Genomic DNA, 17,115 nt, shown 5'->3' with positions numbered 1-17,115 from the left:
ATAGCGCGGCATATGTACAAGGGGTAAACATTTCGAGGAACTATTTTATTGAAATGGGAGTGCGGAGGAGACTTGACTTGCAGTTTGAGATGGCTTCTTACATTGATTTAAGCAAAATATACAAAGTGACAACTGCGTCTCTGTGTCGTGAGTAAAACGTTGATACGGTGCAACTTGTGACGTTATAAATTGTGTCGTTATAAATTGTCATGTTATTGTCACGTTATAAATTGTGCCACGTTATAAATTGTCATGTTATAAATTGTGTCATGTTATAAATTCGCTAAGGTCATAATTTGACCCGAGCAGCGACAATAATTTAAATGTCAGTCGAAACGTAGCCTGCGGTTTAGTTATCAGCGTGGGGTTCAAATCCCAACTCATGTTCGTCAAAACTTGTACCACTCAGTGGTATAAATCAAGTGGATGGACTTGCCCTTGCCATGACAATATGCCATTTCACCACCCAGGCCACTGAAAGGGTCTCTCTCCATGCAGCTCCCACAGGCAGTAGCCATGTGGCGGCATGCCACCGTGACACATGGCTCCCCACGATCGATATGTAACACAACTGGATGATCTTGATCGGGAAAGCCAGGAGACCGGTGGACCAATCGCATCGCCGTTTATTTGTATTTAAGTGGAGACATCGCCTAGTCGTGCTTGTACTTTGAAACTAACGAACGCTCTTTACAACAACAACAAACCTCAACGGGTTCGTCAATAGCACTGTGGTGCGCGTGGCCTTAAAAGGGAACAAATATATACGAGGCGACGTTTCGGGCAACCGAGCCTATCTCGCACGACGCCTGATCTCGAATGTAAAAGCTGCAGTCTGACGTCACTCAGGGCGTGGCCCGGAAGTGAACGTGACGCACAATCGGCAGGTGGGGCGGGGGAGGCACGGTAATTATATGCACGGGGGGGTGGGCGGGTACGTGGGGGAGGGAGGCTGACGTCATTATGAAAGGCGTGGCTTCACAGCAGCCCCCGCCCTGCCCCCCCTCACCTTTCCCGCCACTCAGCGCGCGCCACCATCCTCGTCTCGCGCCATTGGCGAGCGCCTCTCGCCGTCCACCCCTCGGTGGACGGCGAGGGGCCGTGACGTCACGTCGGGCGCGGCCTGGAGGCGGAGCTAAGCGCTCTCGGGGTCACGTGGTGTTTTGGTTTCCTCGCCTAACCCCGCCTACTTTCAACTAACCACGCCCTCTTTACCACTGGCCCGCCCTCTCTCCTTCACTATCTCCGCCCTTCGTTGACGAATACGCCCCTCTTTTATGCAAGCCCCGCCCGCTTCGTTCAACGAGCCCCTCCTCTTCCTTGCTAGCCTCCGCCCCCTCCGCCGTGGCCACGCCCGCCAGCGGGGGTGGGCAGTCGCGAAGCAGCAGTCACGGACACTGCGGCACCACCGCCTCATGACGGCCAAGATGGGAGCCAGGGACGACGAGTACGACTACCTCTTCAAAGGTGCGGGGATCGCCCAGGGGAAGGGGTTAGCGAGAGGTGGAGGGGGTTACTGGGGAGCCAGCGTGGGAGAGGACGCGGCGAGCTCGGTGCAGCAGTAGAGTGAGACTGGTGACGGAGACGACCGTGGAAGAAAATTTATGGGGGCCTAGGACTGGATTGGATTTGGTGCTGATGTGAGGGTGTTGGGGGTCTCCACGAGAGAAGGTGGGGGTTCTAAAGAGAGGGACTCGGTGCCTAGGATCGGGGTCTCTCTGAAAAATGGGTTTCATAGGAAGCAGATGGCTGCCTATTAGAGTGAGGGGTGTTGTGGGGAGAGTGGGTTCCCAGGAAGGCAAGGGTCTCTTCGAGAGGGGATTCCTGTGAGGGGTTGAGTTGCCCACAATAAGGGACTTTTTAAGAGACTGTGATCCCTTGTGATATTGAAGGGGGAGGTAAGATAGAGAGAGGGGGGTTTTGACGAGAGAGTCCCAAATAAAGAGACACGGGGCGCCCATAAAATGTTAAAGGGATCAATGAAAGATGGGGTGTTGATGAGAGCGAAGGGAAGTGGTGCTAAGGGTGTGATACGCCTTACAAAGAGGGGCACAGTCGCTGGGTTTCTTAGGCCGAATTCCTGGGGTTTGGGATCTTTGGGCCTGAAGATTTGGCCCCCTATTCTGGGGTTACCGAGGACCGAGGTCCTCCAGGCCAAGGAAGACGCCTGGTCCCAAGGGGTCCTTATTTTGTGGGTCTGTGAAACAAAGCAGAATCCGAGCAGTCGGGGACTCGGGAGTGGCCTACGATTCGGGGATCTAGGATTCCCTAGTCTAGGGGCCTGGGTCAGGGTTGCCCAATTATTGCGACCACAGCTTAATGTAACGTCAGTAAGGGGTTAATTCTCCAAAGCTTCCTGCAAAATGGGCGTTAAAGATCCGAGGATTGTCCGGTTTACACCAGACTGTGGGAAAAGCACGGCCGCAATCAAATTTGCTTAATTTTCCTTTAACTTTACCTCGTGTATTTTTGTGTAACCGTGTTTATGTGACAAGGAAATGGTTTTAAAAATCACTATCGCACCATGGCCAATGTTTGTTTCCGGTGTAACTCGCCCCCATCCCCCCAGTGACAATCCAGAATATGACACAGCTGTGACTACGCAAATAGGTGATGTTGCAGCAGCAGCATGTTTTTCTGGGGTTGATAAGTCGTGGACAACGAATGTTCTATGGATGGACTCGCCCCTGCAATATACATTTTTACCACTCACTGATTTAAGCAGGGACAGTACACTTTGACCTTTTAACCATCCCATAGTCCGTCCACTGCTGGATGAAAGCTATCTCAAGCTGTCGCTATCTCTCACGGTCATGTAAAGCAACAATCCATCTAGCGTCTGCACACCAGCATATGTCATTGCTCCATCTCTGCAGTGTAATGTCCTTTTGGGCGTATTCCCCCTGTTGGCTGTCAGCACCACCCATCTCTTCTCGCGACGTGTCCCTGACCAAGCCCACTTTCATAAAGTCAATGAAATGCCTCTACTCTGGGTTTCACTTTCTATCAGTTGTATAAATGTTTTCATGCAAATCTCTTTCCTATCTATGTGTGACTAAGGTCTCAAGTCTGCAATAGAGCTAACAGCTGTTCACAGGCACGGGTTCTCACGTGTACCAAATACTCAAATATCCTATGGCAGGAGGACCCTATTGAAAGAGAGTGTTGGGACTCGGGATATCCTGAGTAAATGAAGGGTATTATTGAAATAGAATTTTTTTGCTATAGAACATCATCGTATATGATCTGCCCTCTGCTGGACGAAGGCCTTCCAAACAATTGCCATGTTTTGTGGTCTCACGATACAACTATTCATGAAGGACCTGCAAACAAGCTGATTTAATCACTGACTTTAAAAAGCAGTGAGCATCCACTCACTATTTCATCCCGTTTCAGAGGTTGATAAAATCCGTAACCACTGCAGCAAGCGAGTTAATAGTGGTGGTCATACATAGCCTGGTACCTGCCAAGGGAATGTGGAATTTCAAACGCTTGCTCATCGCTGCCAACAGAGATGAGAGCTTGCCCCATTGCTATATGAATTGTGGAGACGCTGACTTTGATGTGTATTTATCCACGTGAGAGCACAGTTGAGATGGACATCTCTTTTTAACGAGAGACCTTGGAGAGTCCAGTGGTGATACCTGCTTGGAATTCAGATGGCATCCTCTGCACTTAAAATGTAGTCATTTTGGGCATCTTCCAGGGTCATTCCGTGCCTCCGGGTGGTGAATTACCCGATAAGAGGAGGTCCTGATTGTTCTAAATTCAAATGTCTTCGTCTCGTGGCAGCATGTCGGCGATAGCGCAATTGGAATTTTATTGTAAATCAAACATAAAACAAAACGTGATTATTAAGTTCTGTATTGGTGACACTGCACAAACAAAAACAACTAAAAATCCTACACATTTGTCAGTAACACTGTGTCCTTCAAATAAGTACTTTGTATAATATGTAACGTATTGGGCAATAGCCCTTCACAGCACATGAAGACGGAGGTAGAGTCTCTATATCGGTGGCAAGATGGGTGCCATGGTTGCGAGACGTTAACTACCTCGACTGAAAAACAGGAGGTCGTGGGTTCAATCCCGACCCTGACACATGTATATTTGGAGTGTGCGTGTTCTCCCTGTAGGTGTGTGGATTTTTCTCCGAGTCCTCCGGTTTTTCCGATTCAGAAACAAGCGTTTAGAATATTTTGACTGCTGTAAATTTCCACGTAATAAGCCACTTCGTTGAGCTAACATTTGTGGCCAGGTCGCTTCTGACAGAGTTATATAGCTCAGTGGGCCTTTCCTGGTTAAATAAAAAATGGTTAAATAGTTTCCTATCTGTGGCCTCTTGTGAGGAAGGGCTATTGCCTGAAACGTTGCCTATTTCCATTTTCTTTTTAAGGCCACATGGTGTTATTGACGAATTCGTTGAGTGTTTAACTTTTGTGCTCCGTTAGTGAGGGGTTGGACGTGTTGCTCAGTGCATTGTGTTTTGCGATTCTTTCACAACCTCTGATGGATGCAATGTCGTATTACATCTGTCAGGCCCGCGAGGGCGTATGGCATTGGCTGGCATCGCCAACCACGGGCAGAGAGCCCAGGGTTGGCATCTCCCTGAGTAATTGGAAGATGGACAGCTTTTACCACACAATGAAATGGCACAAAGAGTGCTGGGCGGCACGGTGGTTAGCTCGCTGCGTTATGAACCCAGCGACCTGGGTTTGATTCCCGGCAAAGGCTAGCACCATTGGAGAGTGTGATCATGACCGGTCTTGGGCATGTCTGTACTGTACAGGAGGCACACCCAAAGCAAATTATGTAACACCTGGAGCCATACCAATACCTTGCACAATTGTAAGTCATTATGTATTTAAAAAGCAGGTTGTATGTGATGTATTATTTAAAGGGAAGTTTGTATGCATTGTGTGCATTTCCAAGCCAAATTGCTATTTCACGTGCCATGTGCTAAAAGAAGCAGTCAAGTTTTTGGTTCTATATTATATTGTTGTGTCTTTCTGATGCTTTACTCAGCCTTATTTTGGGTTCTGTGGCTCGGTAAACCCTCACGGATGTTACTTCATGGTTTTGTCTCTTAAGCGCTCACAATTCTGGTGCTGCATTGTGCGAGTGTCTAAAGAAATCGCTTGTTCTAGGGGTTTGGGTGTGTCTGTTTCCTCACTCTTGACATTTATGTTTTTACCTTCCCTTAAGCCCTCACTGCACCCAGTTTTTGGCTGTGTACTATTTTGAATAGCCGCTGGCTCTGAGGTCTGTTTATTTCATAACCATCAGCAGTGTCCTTATATGGCTCTACCACTCAAACATCACTGGTCCGAATTAAGTGTTGGATGTGTCTCTAAATCCGCACCAAAGTTCACTAATGGTTGTGTGTTCCTCTGAGCCCTCACCAGTGTTCATCTAAATTCTTACCCGTGCCATTATAGTGTTCTGCATCTCACTTAAGACCTCACTGGTTTCGGTACGTGGTCAAGTTTATCTTTTAACCCCCCTCAGTTCTATTGAGAGGATTCTGTTTTCTCTAAGCCCTCACTGGATCTACTACGGGTTATGTGGATGAAGGCTGTATGAAACAGTCGTGGGCTAAATCCGGCTCTCAGACTGTAGGTTCCACTGCTCTGCTCTAAGCCCTCACCTTTCCTTGTGTGCCATCCTCTTCCCAGTGGTGCTGATTGGAGACTCCGGCGTGGGAAAGAGTAATCTGCTGTCGCGCTTCACGCGCAACGAGTTCAACCTGGAGAGCAAGAGCACCATCGGCGTGGAGTTCGCCACGCGCAGTATCCAGGTGGACGGCAAGACCATCAAGGCGCAGATCTGGGACACGGCCGGGCAGGAGCGCTACCGTGCCATCACCTCCGCGTAAGTCGCCCTCTCCGCACACCCCAAAAGAAACGACAAGCGGCGGTCTGTAGTGGGCTCGCATCCCGATGGTGCCTCGACGACAGATTTGTGACGCTTGTGACGATTCGCCGCTGTTGCGATTCAATGAATTGTCACGATTGAAATTTTCGAATGGATTGTTAATTCACGTCGCTTATTGCTGCGTCGGGAATCGTGTAAACCAATTAGATACAACATATGCGAATGGGAAATTATCGATTCTTGAATGCGCGGTTTGATGGATGTATCTTGGACGTATGACTTTTAATCCATCAGTCCATCTTATTTCGGCCACGGGATTCAGAAGACTCGGAGGCACACCTCTGCTGCATTACAACAACAATGTAAATATAGCGGCAAAATGCAATTGCATCTTTTGAGACGTTTTTAAAAAGCCAGATGCATTTTTTCTGCCGCAAATTGACGTTTTTCAGTTTCCCAATGTTGTGGTTGTATTATGGAAAGATTGGCCCCTGCCATAAGAATTTTCATTTTTTGACAAAGAACTACCAGCGGGCATGAGCCCCCACCGCCAAGCGATCAGAGGGGATATTCTGAGTTTATAATCTGCGTTGGCCATCCTGGAAGGGGTTAATTTAAGTTGTTCAGTCATAATTTGCAGCTCATGGTCACATGGTCAGATTTCTTCACATTACGAAACGGAGTGCTTTAGCCTCGTTGGCAGGATTGAATTAATGAGCTCGTTAGCTCTAATCGGCTGCCCATGCTGTGTTCTAGCTTAGTGTTCATTCCCATAACAGCTTTGACAACAGTGCAAATAAAAAAATGGTGTGGTTGGAATGATTCATGAATTAAATCCATTCCTAGGCTCACAATACGTGTCCAAATGTGCGTGGAAGAATCGGTTATTTCCAATGCATATGGTAGATACATGTCGATGCCGGTTGTACGTTTTAACAGCTTTTCCACCTCTATAGTCGCAACATTACAAACGCACCGATGCAAACAATTATAGATTAACAAAAGCAATTATAGATCGACACCACTATGGATCCATCGCCCACCACAACTGTAAACAAAACTAAACTGATTTGTCAATCAAATCCAAATTGCCATGATTGTGCATTTGCTACACTGCAGTAAGCTGCAGGAAGCAGGTGAAAAATAACTTTGCTGCCAAGACGAGAAGTGATGCAGAAAACAAGGACCGGGTTCTGCGTGGAATTGCTGTTCCCGCATTGCTTTGCCTCAATGCTACATGGTTGCATTGCTGTGCATTGCTTTGCTGTGTATTTCGTTGCAGTGCGCTTCGTTGGAGCGTGATGCGTTGCCGTGTTGCGTTGCCACGATGTATGCTACGTGGCCAGGTTTCCGCGATGCGTTGCCAAGTTCTTGCGTTTCATTGCCCTGTGTCGCCGCGTAGCTTTATATTGGGTTGGTGCTTATTGTGTCGCTGCATTTACGTGCGTTGTGTTAGCCGTGCGTTATGTTGCCACGTATCGCATTGCCGATTGTCGCTGCATGGTGCATTCAATCGTCGCAGTGTTGTCGCATTGCTTTGTGTTGTATTGTCAAGTCTCTTTGTTTTGCAACACTTGCATTGCCATGTGTTGCTTTTGCTTTAGTTCTGTATTTCTGCATCACCGCGTGTTTCGTCTCTCTGTTGGAACATCGCCCTCGTTGCCACGTTTCCTCCCTCCACCCCGCCGATGTGCCCCCAATTACTGCCGGCGAGGGATGGACGTGCCGCTGCGTTGCTCGGTTGTTGTTAACCCCTCGCCCCACCGCCCCACCGACGCACCGCTGCGTTGTGCCGGCAGTTACTATCGTGGAGCGGTGGGCGCGCTACTGGTGTACGACATCGCCAAGCACCTGACGTACGAGAACGTGGAGCGCTGGCTCAAGGAGCTGCGCGACCACGCCGACAGCAACATCGTCATCATGCTCGTGGGCAACAAGAGCGACCTGCGGCACCTGCGCGCCGTGCCCACCGACGAAGCGCGCGCCTTCGCCGGTGAGCAACTGGCAGCCTCCCCAATGCCTTCCAAATACCCCTCCCCCCCCCCCCCCCCCCCCGTAATGCCCCCACCCGATGCAACCCGCGCCCCCCCTCTGATCCTAACCGCCGACCCCACCCCTCGCCACTGGATGCCTCTCTTTCCCGGGTGTGTGTGAGAGGTGCACTGGGCCGCATGTAACATTTACATATCATCAGCATTTTCATCAGTCTTGGTCAATCCACTGCTGGATGAAGGCCTGTCCAAGCAACCGCCATCTTTCACGATACCGCGATGTAATAATCCACCTACCACCTGCACACCAGCTGTTTTCACTGCTCCATAACCCTCTGGGGCACATTCTGTTCCTTGACTGACACTCCTTCATTGTCTTTGGCCTTCTGCCATCGAGCCTCCCAGCAATGTGCTTTGCCCAAGCCCACTTACTGTTTTTACAGTTTGAGTGATGTCATTACCAGGATGTGTATATTCTCTCATCCACGTACACGTAAATTTGCATTCAATAGTTGATCTCTTAGTTTTTGTTTGTGTTTGCCGTCTCGTTTGAAATCGCTTTTAGGTTTTTTTTCTCGGTTATACTCAAATGCTTCGCTTGTTCTCCTGGCTTCTACATGACCTCGTGTAAAATGAGCATATCATGTGCGTATAATTTGCATAAAATCCATAAAATAGATTCTCGTGCTGGAAATGATACGCGTGTCATGAGCGCAAGAATCAATTTTAATGATTAATAGCATGTAACAACACATTGATTGATCAAAATACATTCTTACTGTCAAGAAACGCTCATCGAATTGTGCCGTGAGAATACAATGTTTTCAATGTGTGTGTTTGTAATCATAATGTTGAAACGTGTATAACTTTGCTTATGCAAATTGCATCTTACAGTTGCTGAGGAACCACAGACAAGGGGAAAGGCAGGCAGGTGGTGAGCCTGTGCAAACAGTTGCCCAAGTTCTGCAGCTCTCTCTATATAAAGATGTTACCAGCCAATTAATGAGAGTTTATACATGTGGGGGGAAACCGGGGCACCCAGAGAGCCACCTTGTGCAGAGACAAGACTCCCTGTGCAGAAGGAACAGATCATTTTAGTCCACACTTTGCTGTACCGTATTCTCCCGGTGAGCCAGGGTACGGCACCTCCTCAACGCCCACAGTGCTGTTTGGCAACATTCGTGTGAGAATCCATCAACCCTCGCCTCTACGATGCCGGATTGCTGGAGTTTATGGCCACCACCACCTGTATCGTCTGTACCAGGGTCACGTGACCTGCAGCAGCCACGAGGGATGCTACATTCACAGTCTAAGGGGAAAAGATCGCGACCATGAACAGTGACGATTCACGGAAGCGCGAGGCGTGTGAATCGCTAGAGACCCAGATGGCGCACACCGCGGCTCTGCATTGTAACATCGTAAACACGGATGTGAACCTAGTGTTAAACAGATGTTGGCATAGGGTTATGATATTTCATCCATATTAGAGGTTTTTTGGGTTAGATCACGTAAATATATAAATGTGTCGCGTTAAACACGTCACGTAAACAGAACATGCCAATCTGTCACTAGTACGGCACACTGGTGTGTTAGAGAGCCAAGCCACAACATTTTCAGGCGTGAAGATTGATATGTTTAATATTTTTTATTTATTTTACATTTTTATAAGGTATCACCATCGTCATTGCTCTGTGCTCTTATTAACCTCTTCAATCCGTCAAGCGGCAGATACTTCAACCACTTTGGGCAGCGTCTTCAGACGCGATCGCATTTAGACGTTTTATAAACCCAAACTATTGCACATAGACTGAACCCTACCATTGGAATGTGGAAATTCCACCACTGGCTTCAGATCGGCAGTGGAGATGAGTGCTGCCCTGCATGCATCGAGGTATGAGCACATTTGGACCTGTGAGACGCAGGGTTTGTCCTTATCTTTATCTGCGTGTAAACCTTGGGAGATCGTTGCAGGGCAGTCTATCCACTGTTGGAATAAAGCCTCCCCATGCCTTCGCAACTCATCAAAGCCCATTGCTGCACCTGTCCACCTTCTGAACGTGACCTGATTTCATCGCTTCTACTCCACGGTGGTCGTGCGCTTGGGTGCGTTTCTCTCCTTGGGCTGCTATTCCGTCACCATTCTTGTCCACCTGCCATCGTCACTTCTAGCGATTTGTCCTACCCAAACTCCAGTATTGTAGCAATCACGGGGAGCAGAGTCGCTTCATCGTTGACGTGACGAATACTCCGTAACGAATAGAACGACAGAGAGAGAGGGTGGGGGACGGGGACTGCGCAAATGGGCTCGTCGGCGGTCGCACTAACCCCTGCGATGTCGCGCGCCAGCGACGCGTTGTTGCGTTTTATAACCCAATCGTAACTCGGCGCCGCGCCACTCTCGGCAGCGTGACGCTTCGATCGTTGAGACGCGAGAACAACTCGCGGGCAGAGAGTGAGAGAGAGCGCCGTTTGCCTTGCGTTGCCCCCACGGCGCCGCAAATCGCACACCCCCTACGCGCGCCCTGGATTATATGCGTTAACACAACGTGGAACGCTGCGCATAGCAATGCGGCGTGCGGACGCGCAGACGACCGCAATTTCGGCCGATCACCCGCTGTTTGCGGAATGAGGCGTGCTTTAAACAAATAATGAACAGAAAAAAAGTCCTTCGCTCTCTTGCGTAAAAAAGAGCATTTTGTCCTTTTTACTTCACCACCCTACACGGCTTCGAGACGCGCATGTGTTTGGCAGAAATTGTAAATGAGGGAAACTCTGGACTGGGTTGAATTATTTCAAGCTCGTCAGTAGAGTGTTAAACATCCAGCATCAGTTTGAATAGGCCTGATGTGACTCGGTCAAAAGCGGTCCACCATATATGCTGCTTTGACAAATGCTGCCGGAAAATATTGGTTTGGAAAGCACCTAGGATGATGGACTACAAAAGTAACTTTAAGCAGACAAAACGCAGTCTGTTTATAATTTTTTTTGTTAACCATTATCCTCCACGACGGTACAAAGTGACTCTTGTGCATTAAACATGTTGCCCGTGGCATCTTCACATTGTCGCACAATGGAACGCTGCTCTTGCCAGCGACGTCGCAAACTTTTACGACCCACAGGGAAAAAACCGCGGCGGAGGAGGACGGCTGAATTGATTGCCTGGTGGGCGGTGAGGCCGTGAGCACGCCGAGATGCTCGCCGCGCCATTCTCCCTGACCTTGTGGAAAAGATGGCAGTTTGCCGTACGATCTGTGCTGCAGCTCCGTGTTTTTTGTGCCCCGACAGAGAAGAACAATCTTTCGTTCATCGAGACGTCCGCTTTGGACTCCACGAATGTCGAGGCCGCCTTTCAGAACATCCTTGCGGGTGAGCGACCAGGAGGGTGCTGGGGGGGGGGACGCGGGGGGCTGAGAGGTCTTAAATCTTAATCAAACTCCAATGTAAGCCGTCTTGTAGACACATTGAAATGTAAGTCCTGCAGACCCAGGTGAGGGGCCGGTGGGACGATGGATGTCTCTGTGTTCAAGCGAGACCTATCGGTAATGAAGAAAGGAGGCGCGATCTACCGTTCTAACGTGCGGTACAGGAATCAATGATCATCGTTAATAATAATAATGATGCCCTTTACACTAGGAAAGCATTAACAAGTGTTTTTTTCTGGACTGGTCCCGCATTGGGACGTTGAGTAAATTCTGTTTCTGTGAAAGTGCGATTTGGCCAGTTAAATACTTGAAAAAATTTCAAGACACAAATATTAGCACGAACAAATTGTGCATGCAGGAACAGTGTCATAATTAGAGTACCATGTGATAAATATACAAGACGTGCAGTATGCTGCAGTTAGTATGACATGAATAATTGCAAAGTGAAACAGCTAAAGTGAAATTAACTAAGCAGCTAATAATCACAAATGTAATAATTCAATTTAAATATCTTTGCAGTAGCCGCTGTAGTTGCCTAAATAATTGGTTTTCTTAAACATCTAGAATAATGATTGCTAATTAGTGCCACTCAATTTAGCCCATCTAATGACTGTTGCTTTTCAATTTGGTGGTTGATGCTACTTCAACATTTATCTCTTGCACACATGACTAATAGACATCCGACGATTCGTGGATGATAATCGATTCTTAGTTTCACAACACATTGTGAAACACTGGGCGGTGGTGGGCTACGCACGCCTGTAATCCACCTCTGTGGGCGCAGGGGTTGGTGGATCGCACAAATGTTGTGAAACTCCCTTCCCATGTGCATTGAAGTGCCGTACCCTGGATTGTCAGGAGAAGGCAGTCCAGAAAATGTGGACTCCCCTGTTCCATCCGTATCGGATAATGTTGCCCCATCGCATGCGTAGGCTTCCTATGCGTGGTCTCATTTCCTCCTAATTATGAACACTCATTAATTGGCCGGAAACATCTTAATATATAGAGAACCACAGAGCTTGGACAGTTGTTGGCACCGGCTCTGTGCCTGGCTCCCTTCCCCGCTGGTTTGTGGTTCCTCGTGCCTCTTGAGTCGTTCTCTCCCTTGAGAGCGAGTGGATGCTGTGCGGCACGTTACAGGTTTAAATTATTATTGCATTCTATTGATTCTTGCCACCATCGGTCCTTGAGATTTTGACCACTTCAGATTATGCATGCACTTTCAGGGGGACTACTGATTGACTTTTAAATGGTGATAGTTTGTCGAATCGTGGATAGGGGTGAATCTTTGCATTCCAAGGGGTGACGGCAGGTTTGCAGGGCAGTGGCCAAACTTGTGGCTCACAGCAGGAAGGTTGCTGGGTTCGAGTCCTCACTCGGGTGTCTTTCTGTGTGTCGTTTTTACATTCTCACCCTGTTCTGCATGGGTTTCCTCTGGGTTCTCTGGGGGTTTTTTTCCCCCATAGCTAAATAAATCGCGCACAATGTAAATGGTTTACCAAAATTTCTTACAAATTACTCATTGGGGATTACAGAGCAGCAACCACATCGCACCCGACTGTGAAACACTTGGCAGGACCCTTCTGGAGAAGTCTTGAGACTCGCTGAGGCTTTCCTGGGTAAAGTGGAATGATAAAATAACTAATATGTAGACACTTGCAAAACCTCATTTATTTTAACAGTAGCCCACTATTACAGCAATGTTTGAGTTTGTTAGCATTTCCTACCTTAAAAGGGGGAGGATGGAGTGGTAGGGGGTGGAGGTGGTGCGATGCTGTTGGATATGAGGGGCAAGTAAACATCCATGTGTGGGCAAGGTGATGCAAAAGCAGGGTAATTCATCAAGCCACGTGGGGTGTAGTAGGCAAACCTTAGGTACTTAGGAAATCAGAGAGTATGTGAAGGCCAACTGATCTGTCACTAATGTGTGCAGAGATCAAAAGTGGGGGGCATAAGAGAGGATGTTGTGTTTGTATGAAAGCACTTCATAGTGTTTGGCAATGGCCCCGATGTTTGAAGGCTGCTTTATTGTCCATATTTTTTAGCCGTGTGCCTCCATTTGGCTTGTTCTGGTCCTTCCAGTCGTGTGAGCTCCACGAGTCTTTCGGTGATGAAAAAAAGATTTGAAATAGGATGCATTGGTGGTTTGGTGAAGGGGGGGGGGGAGAAGGTAGTGTGTTGTAGAGACGCGTGAGACCGAGGAAGCAAGTTGCACGTGTTGGGGTATTTGACGTTGCATACACGGCGATTGAAGACGCAATCGTTTGGTGTTGTTTAAGATATCTGTACATTACTAGAAGGCGGGCTCATTGGTCTGCAGAAGGTTGTTGTCGGCGGTCGAAGGCAGTGCGGGTTTAATCGAGTGGGAGAATGTTCTGCGGCTTGCGTGTGTGCTTAATTCACTTCCAAGCAGGTACTTGGCTTGCGAAAGGGTGGTTGATTAGATTTTTTGAGAAAGCTGCTTTCTAAATTTTTGGCCATTATTGCTTTTGTGATGGTGTTGGTAGTGATTTCCTTAATAAGGAGGCTGTGGCCTTGTTGGCAGTATATAATGAAAAAAGAGAGAATTCATCGAGAATATTTTGTTGAGGACAAATGCAACCATTTACAAAGTGAACGAGGCATGCAGTATGGGGGAGGAAGCTTTTCTCAGTTATATAAAAACGTATTTGAAGTTTCCAGCAAGCGAAGTGGAATAATTTTAAAATGTTTACGCATGCAACCAATATGCCACTCCACTGCTGGATGAGGACATAAGTCATGAACCGTGCAACGTCCATAAGCATTGTGCGATGCAAAGCCCCCCCCCCCCACATGCATTAGAATGTCAGAGCAGGTGTCGTCCCCAACATACAGAATATTGATGATAACATTATGCCCAGATAGTTGATAGGTTCTGGTCTTCTAACGAATGAACATAGATCCAAGTTAATTTTGGGTGGGATTACTATGTTAATAAGACTAATGTCACACTTACAAATGTAGACTCGCCCCTGTTGCACTTTAACCTGCTTGTGCTGTTGTTTCTCCTGCTGCTGCTGCTTCTGCTGTGACAGAGATCTACCGGATTGTCTCTCAGAAGCAGATCTCGGACCGGGCCGGCCATGACGATTCCCCGAGCAACAACGTGGTGGACATCACCGTGCCCCCCACCTCGGAGCATGGCAAATCCAACCGCTTCCAGTGCTGCCAGAGCCTCTGAATGCTCGGCCCCTTGTCCCTCTCTTTTTCTCTTACCTCTCTCTCTCTGCGTCTCTTCTCTATCTCCTTTTCTCTCTTTCTCCCCCTCTCTCCAAGGGCCAATCGTGAGTGTAATCCACCCCCCCCCCCACCTCGCGCGCGCGTGAGCCGCTCTCTCTCTCTCTCTCTCCAGTGTGTCTTTGCCCCCGGCCTCCGGTCAGGCCTCCCGGAAGGACCGACCGTCCTCACTTTGCGTTTCCGTAGAGCTTTGTTGGCAGCCTTGCTTGCCGTGCGCGTGGAGCCTCGGGTAGTTTTTAGCCGGACGTCGCTTCGGTCGTGTGCCGTGCGCGGGGCTGTTTTGGCGAACCGGAGCTAGGGGGCCGTCTCCTCCCGTTGTCACGGCCGCCGCCAATCAAATCCCGTCGACGTTTGTGGTTATTATTTCCGTTTGATGTGGAATTTGCGGAGAATGCAGCATTAACGTGAGTGTTTTATCGTGCGGTTGTCACGTCTGCTATCCAGAGCGTCGCTTTATTAATAATGGAGCATGCCGGCATGTGTACGTGAGCGTGCGTGAGAGGTGTGGGTGGGGGGGGGCGGGGGGGGGTGTCCCTATTCACGCTTTACCTTTGGCACAGACGATGACCCGTGCGTGTGTGGCAGTGTGTGTGTGCGTGCGTTAGCCCACGTGCGTTTGTGCATTTACCCGTGTGTGTGTGTGTGTGTGCGCACGTGTCTGCATACATTTGTGGAGGTTCTCTTCAGACATAAGTTGGCGTTTCACTGGTAGGGCATGGGTTGTAGGGCTCATTCATGAGATTCAAAGGCACTTGTTTTTAAAACCAAGATTGACATTTTTCCATTGTCACATTACTTGACTGTCACATTCGGTTTTAAAGTTTCTTTAATTCACGCGGCTGCAAATTGTGTTTTATTTTTATTTTTTATACTAACCGTAAACGAATCACTTGGAGTATACATTAAAACGCATCGTTAGCTTCACACGGGGCAGGGGAAGGGGGAAAACGGGTCTTTTGGGGAATGGTGTGGCGCTGGTCGGTGGTGCCCCGGGGTATCAGGCCACAGTCAGCGGCTTCAGATTTCTGGGCACCTCCGCTGTGGCACCCCCCCGCCCCCAACCTCCGTTTGTCGATTCACGAGATTCCGAGTTCCACGCAGCTTAGCACTACTCGCCATCGCCGCGGCTTTGGGAACGAGCACGGTATGGCACTGCCTTCATAGTTATGCCATCTATTTCATTGCTCCTTGTAAGCATTGATTCGTTGTTTTTTAGGCTACCGCCTTGTAACCTCGCCCCCACTGTTGACAGCCGACAGGAGGGCCCCGCCCCCCCGGTTTGTGTGTCGGTGTGAAGATGGGTTCTGCTGTTACTTAATGGAACATTTTCCAAATTGCTCTTATTTTCCTCTTGGCAATTGCTGGATCCGGTCCCTCCCATCAGCGTGCGCGAAACCAATCTGCAGATTCCAGTAAGAACCGCGGAGTTGTTTCAAGTGCCGTTTACGTTTAAAGAAAAAAACACAACCGATGGGGACGAGGGGGGTTCAGAGGAGGTGAGATTCCACCGCAGTCCATTGCCGGACGTGTCGACTGAGACGGCCTTTAACCGGCAAAGTTACCTTTCAAGATAATGAGCAAAGCTTTGGGAAAACCAGAAAAAGACATCAGTTGGTGTCTGTGCAACGCCTTGCGGTCCACCAAAGTCACCGAGACCTTAGTCCCTGGGCCAGAGCAAAAACTGGTACCACCTAAAAGGTAGCAGAACTTTGGTCCACACCGATTTGTGTTGTTGGCAAGGCTAATACGAGTGGGATTACTTGATAATCCCGCTCGTTTGAAGTGGTTATCACGTAATTCCCCATTATTGGCCACCACAGAGATATTGGAAGCGCTGAAGTGATGTGACCTCGCGTGGTCCTGACGAGTGAAACAACTGGTCTGGGGCTCGTGGGGCTCCCTGTGCCCACTCTGCATGCTTCAGCTTTGGGAGTGCAGCCAGCAACATTGGTGTCTCATCGTCAACATCGTCATCTCTATCATCGTCGTCGCTAAGCATCTTGTGAAGAAGTATTTTTTGTACGATATTGGCTTCACTATTTATTTAGAGTTGTGTTGGGGTTTTTTTTTTTACGGATGTCTTAAGTTATGCTTGATTACGTGTGTAACAAAACGATCACAATATTATGCGTATGGTAACGTCAAAACTTAATACAGACGAGTATGTTGTAGTAGTTCAGGATAATTCCTGGTGTCTGCTGTAATCTTAATTATAATAAAGTTGATGATGCTAAAAACAACAATAATAGTAATAATTATAATAAACGGATTTTAAACTTCACTCGGGGGACTAAGGTTGTTTTTTGACCCAGCGGCCGGGGCTGCAGGCCTCGCCGCACACCCAACGGTCTGGCGAAAATGACACTGAACAATTTGAATCGTTACGAAAACAATTACTTGACAAAACCGCACCGTCACCAAAACGTTTGAAGTTTTGTACCAAAAACTGTAGGGTCGAATGATTTATGCTGCAACAATTTTGGGGAAAATAGTTTTAGTGATTTCTTTTTTTTTTGAGTCGGGCAAGCGAAGGCGTGTTGACTTCCCGCTCGCAGCATGAATGGCACGTG

At 48.3% G+C, this 17,115-nt stretch overlaps 1 protein-coding gene across 1 annotated transcript; it reads left to right on the top strand.

Annotated features, from left to right (window-relative positions):
• Positions 1-1,313: 1,313 nt before the first annotated feature.
• On the top strand, positions 1,314-16,826 carry LOC116940900 (ras-related protein Rab-11B). The gene is made up of 5 exons (XM_032951258.2): positions 1,314-1,467; positions 5,676-5,871; positions 7,674-7,867; positions 11,151-11,231; positions 14,344-16,826. Exons 1-5 carry the CDS (start codon positions 1,416-1,418, stop codon positions 14,487-14,489), a joined length of 669 nt encoding a protein of 222 aa, XP_032807149.1. The 5' UTR covers positions 1,314-1,415; the 3' UTR covers positions 14,490-16,826.
• The last annotated feature ends 289 nt before the right edge of the window (positions 16,827-17,115 follow it).

The sequence above is a fragment of the Petromyzon marinus genome, chromosome 1 (genome assembly GCF_048934315.1).
Source record: "Petromyzon marinus isolate PM22_M1 ecotype Great Lakes invasive population chromosome 1, UKy_Petmar_22M1.pri1.0, whole genome shotgun sequence".
In the NCBI taxonomy this organism is placed as follows: Eukaryota; Metazoa; Chordata; class Hyperoartia; order Petromyzontiformes; family Petromyzontidae; genus Petromyzon; species Petromyzon marinus.
This window is presented reverse-complemented; position numbering and strand designations above follow the sequence as displayed.

Excerpts from the sequence above, each read along its gene's own strand:
- LOC116940900 (XM_032951258.2), top strand. The coding sequence starts at position 1,416 with ATGACGGCCAAGATGGGAGCCAGGGACGACGAGTACGACTACCTCTTC. Across the intron at positions 5,872-7,673 it reads TACCGTGCCATCACCTCCGC|TTACTATCGTGGAGCGGTGG; the intron begins GTAAGTCGCCCT and ends TTGTGCCGGCAG. Across the intron at positions 7,868-11,150 it reads CGAAGCGCGCGCCTTCGCCG|AGAAGAACAATCTTTCGTTC; the intron begins GTGAGCAACTGG and ends GTGCCCCGACAG.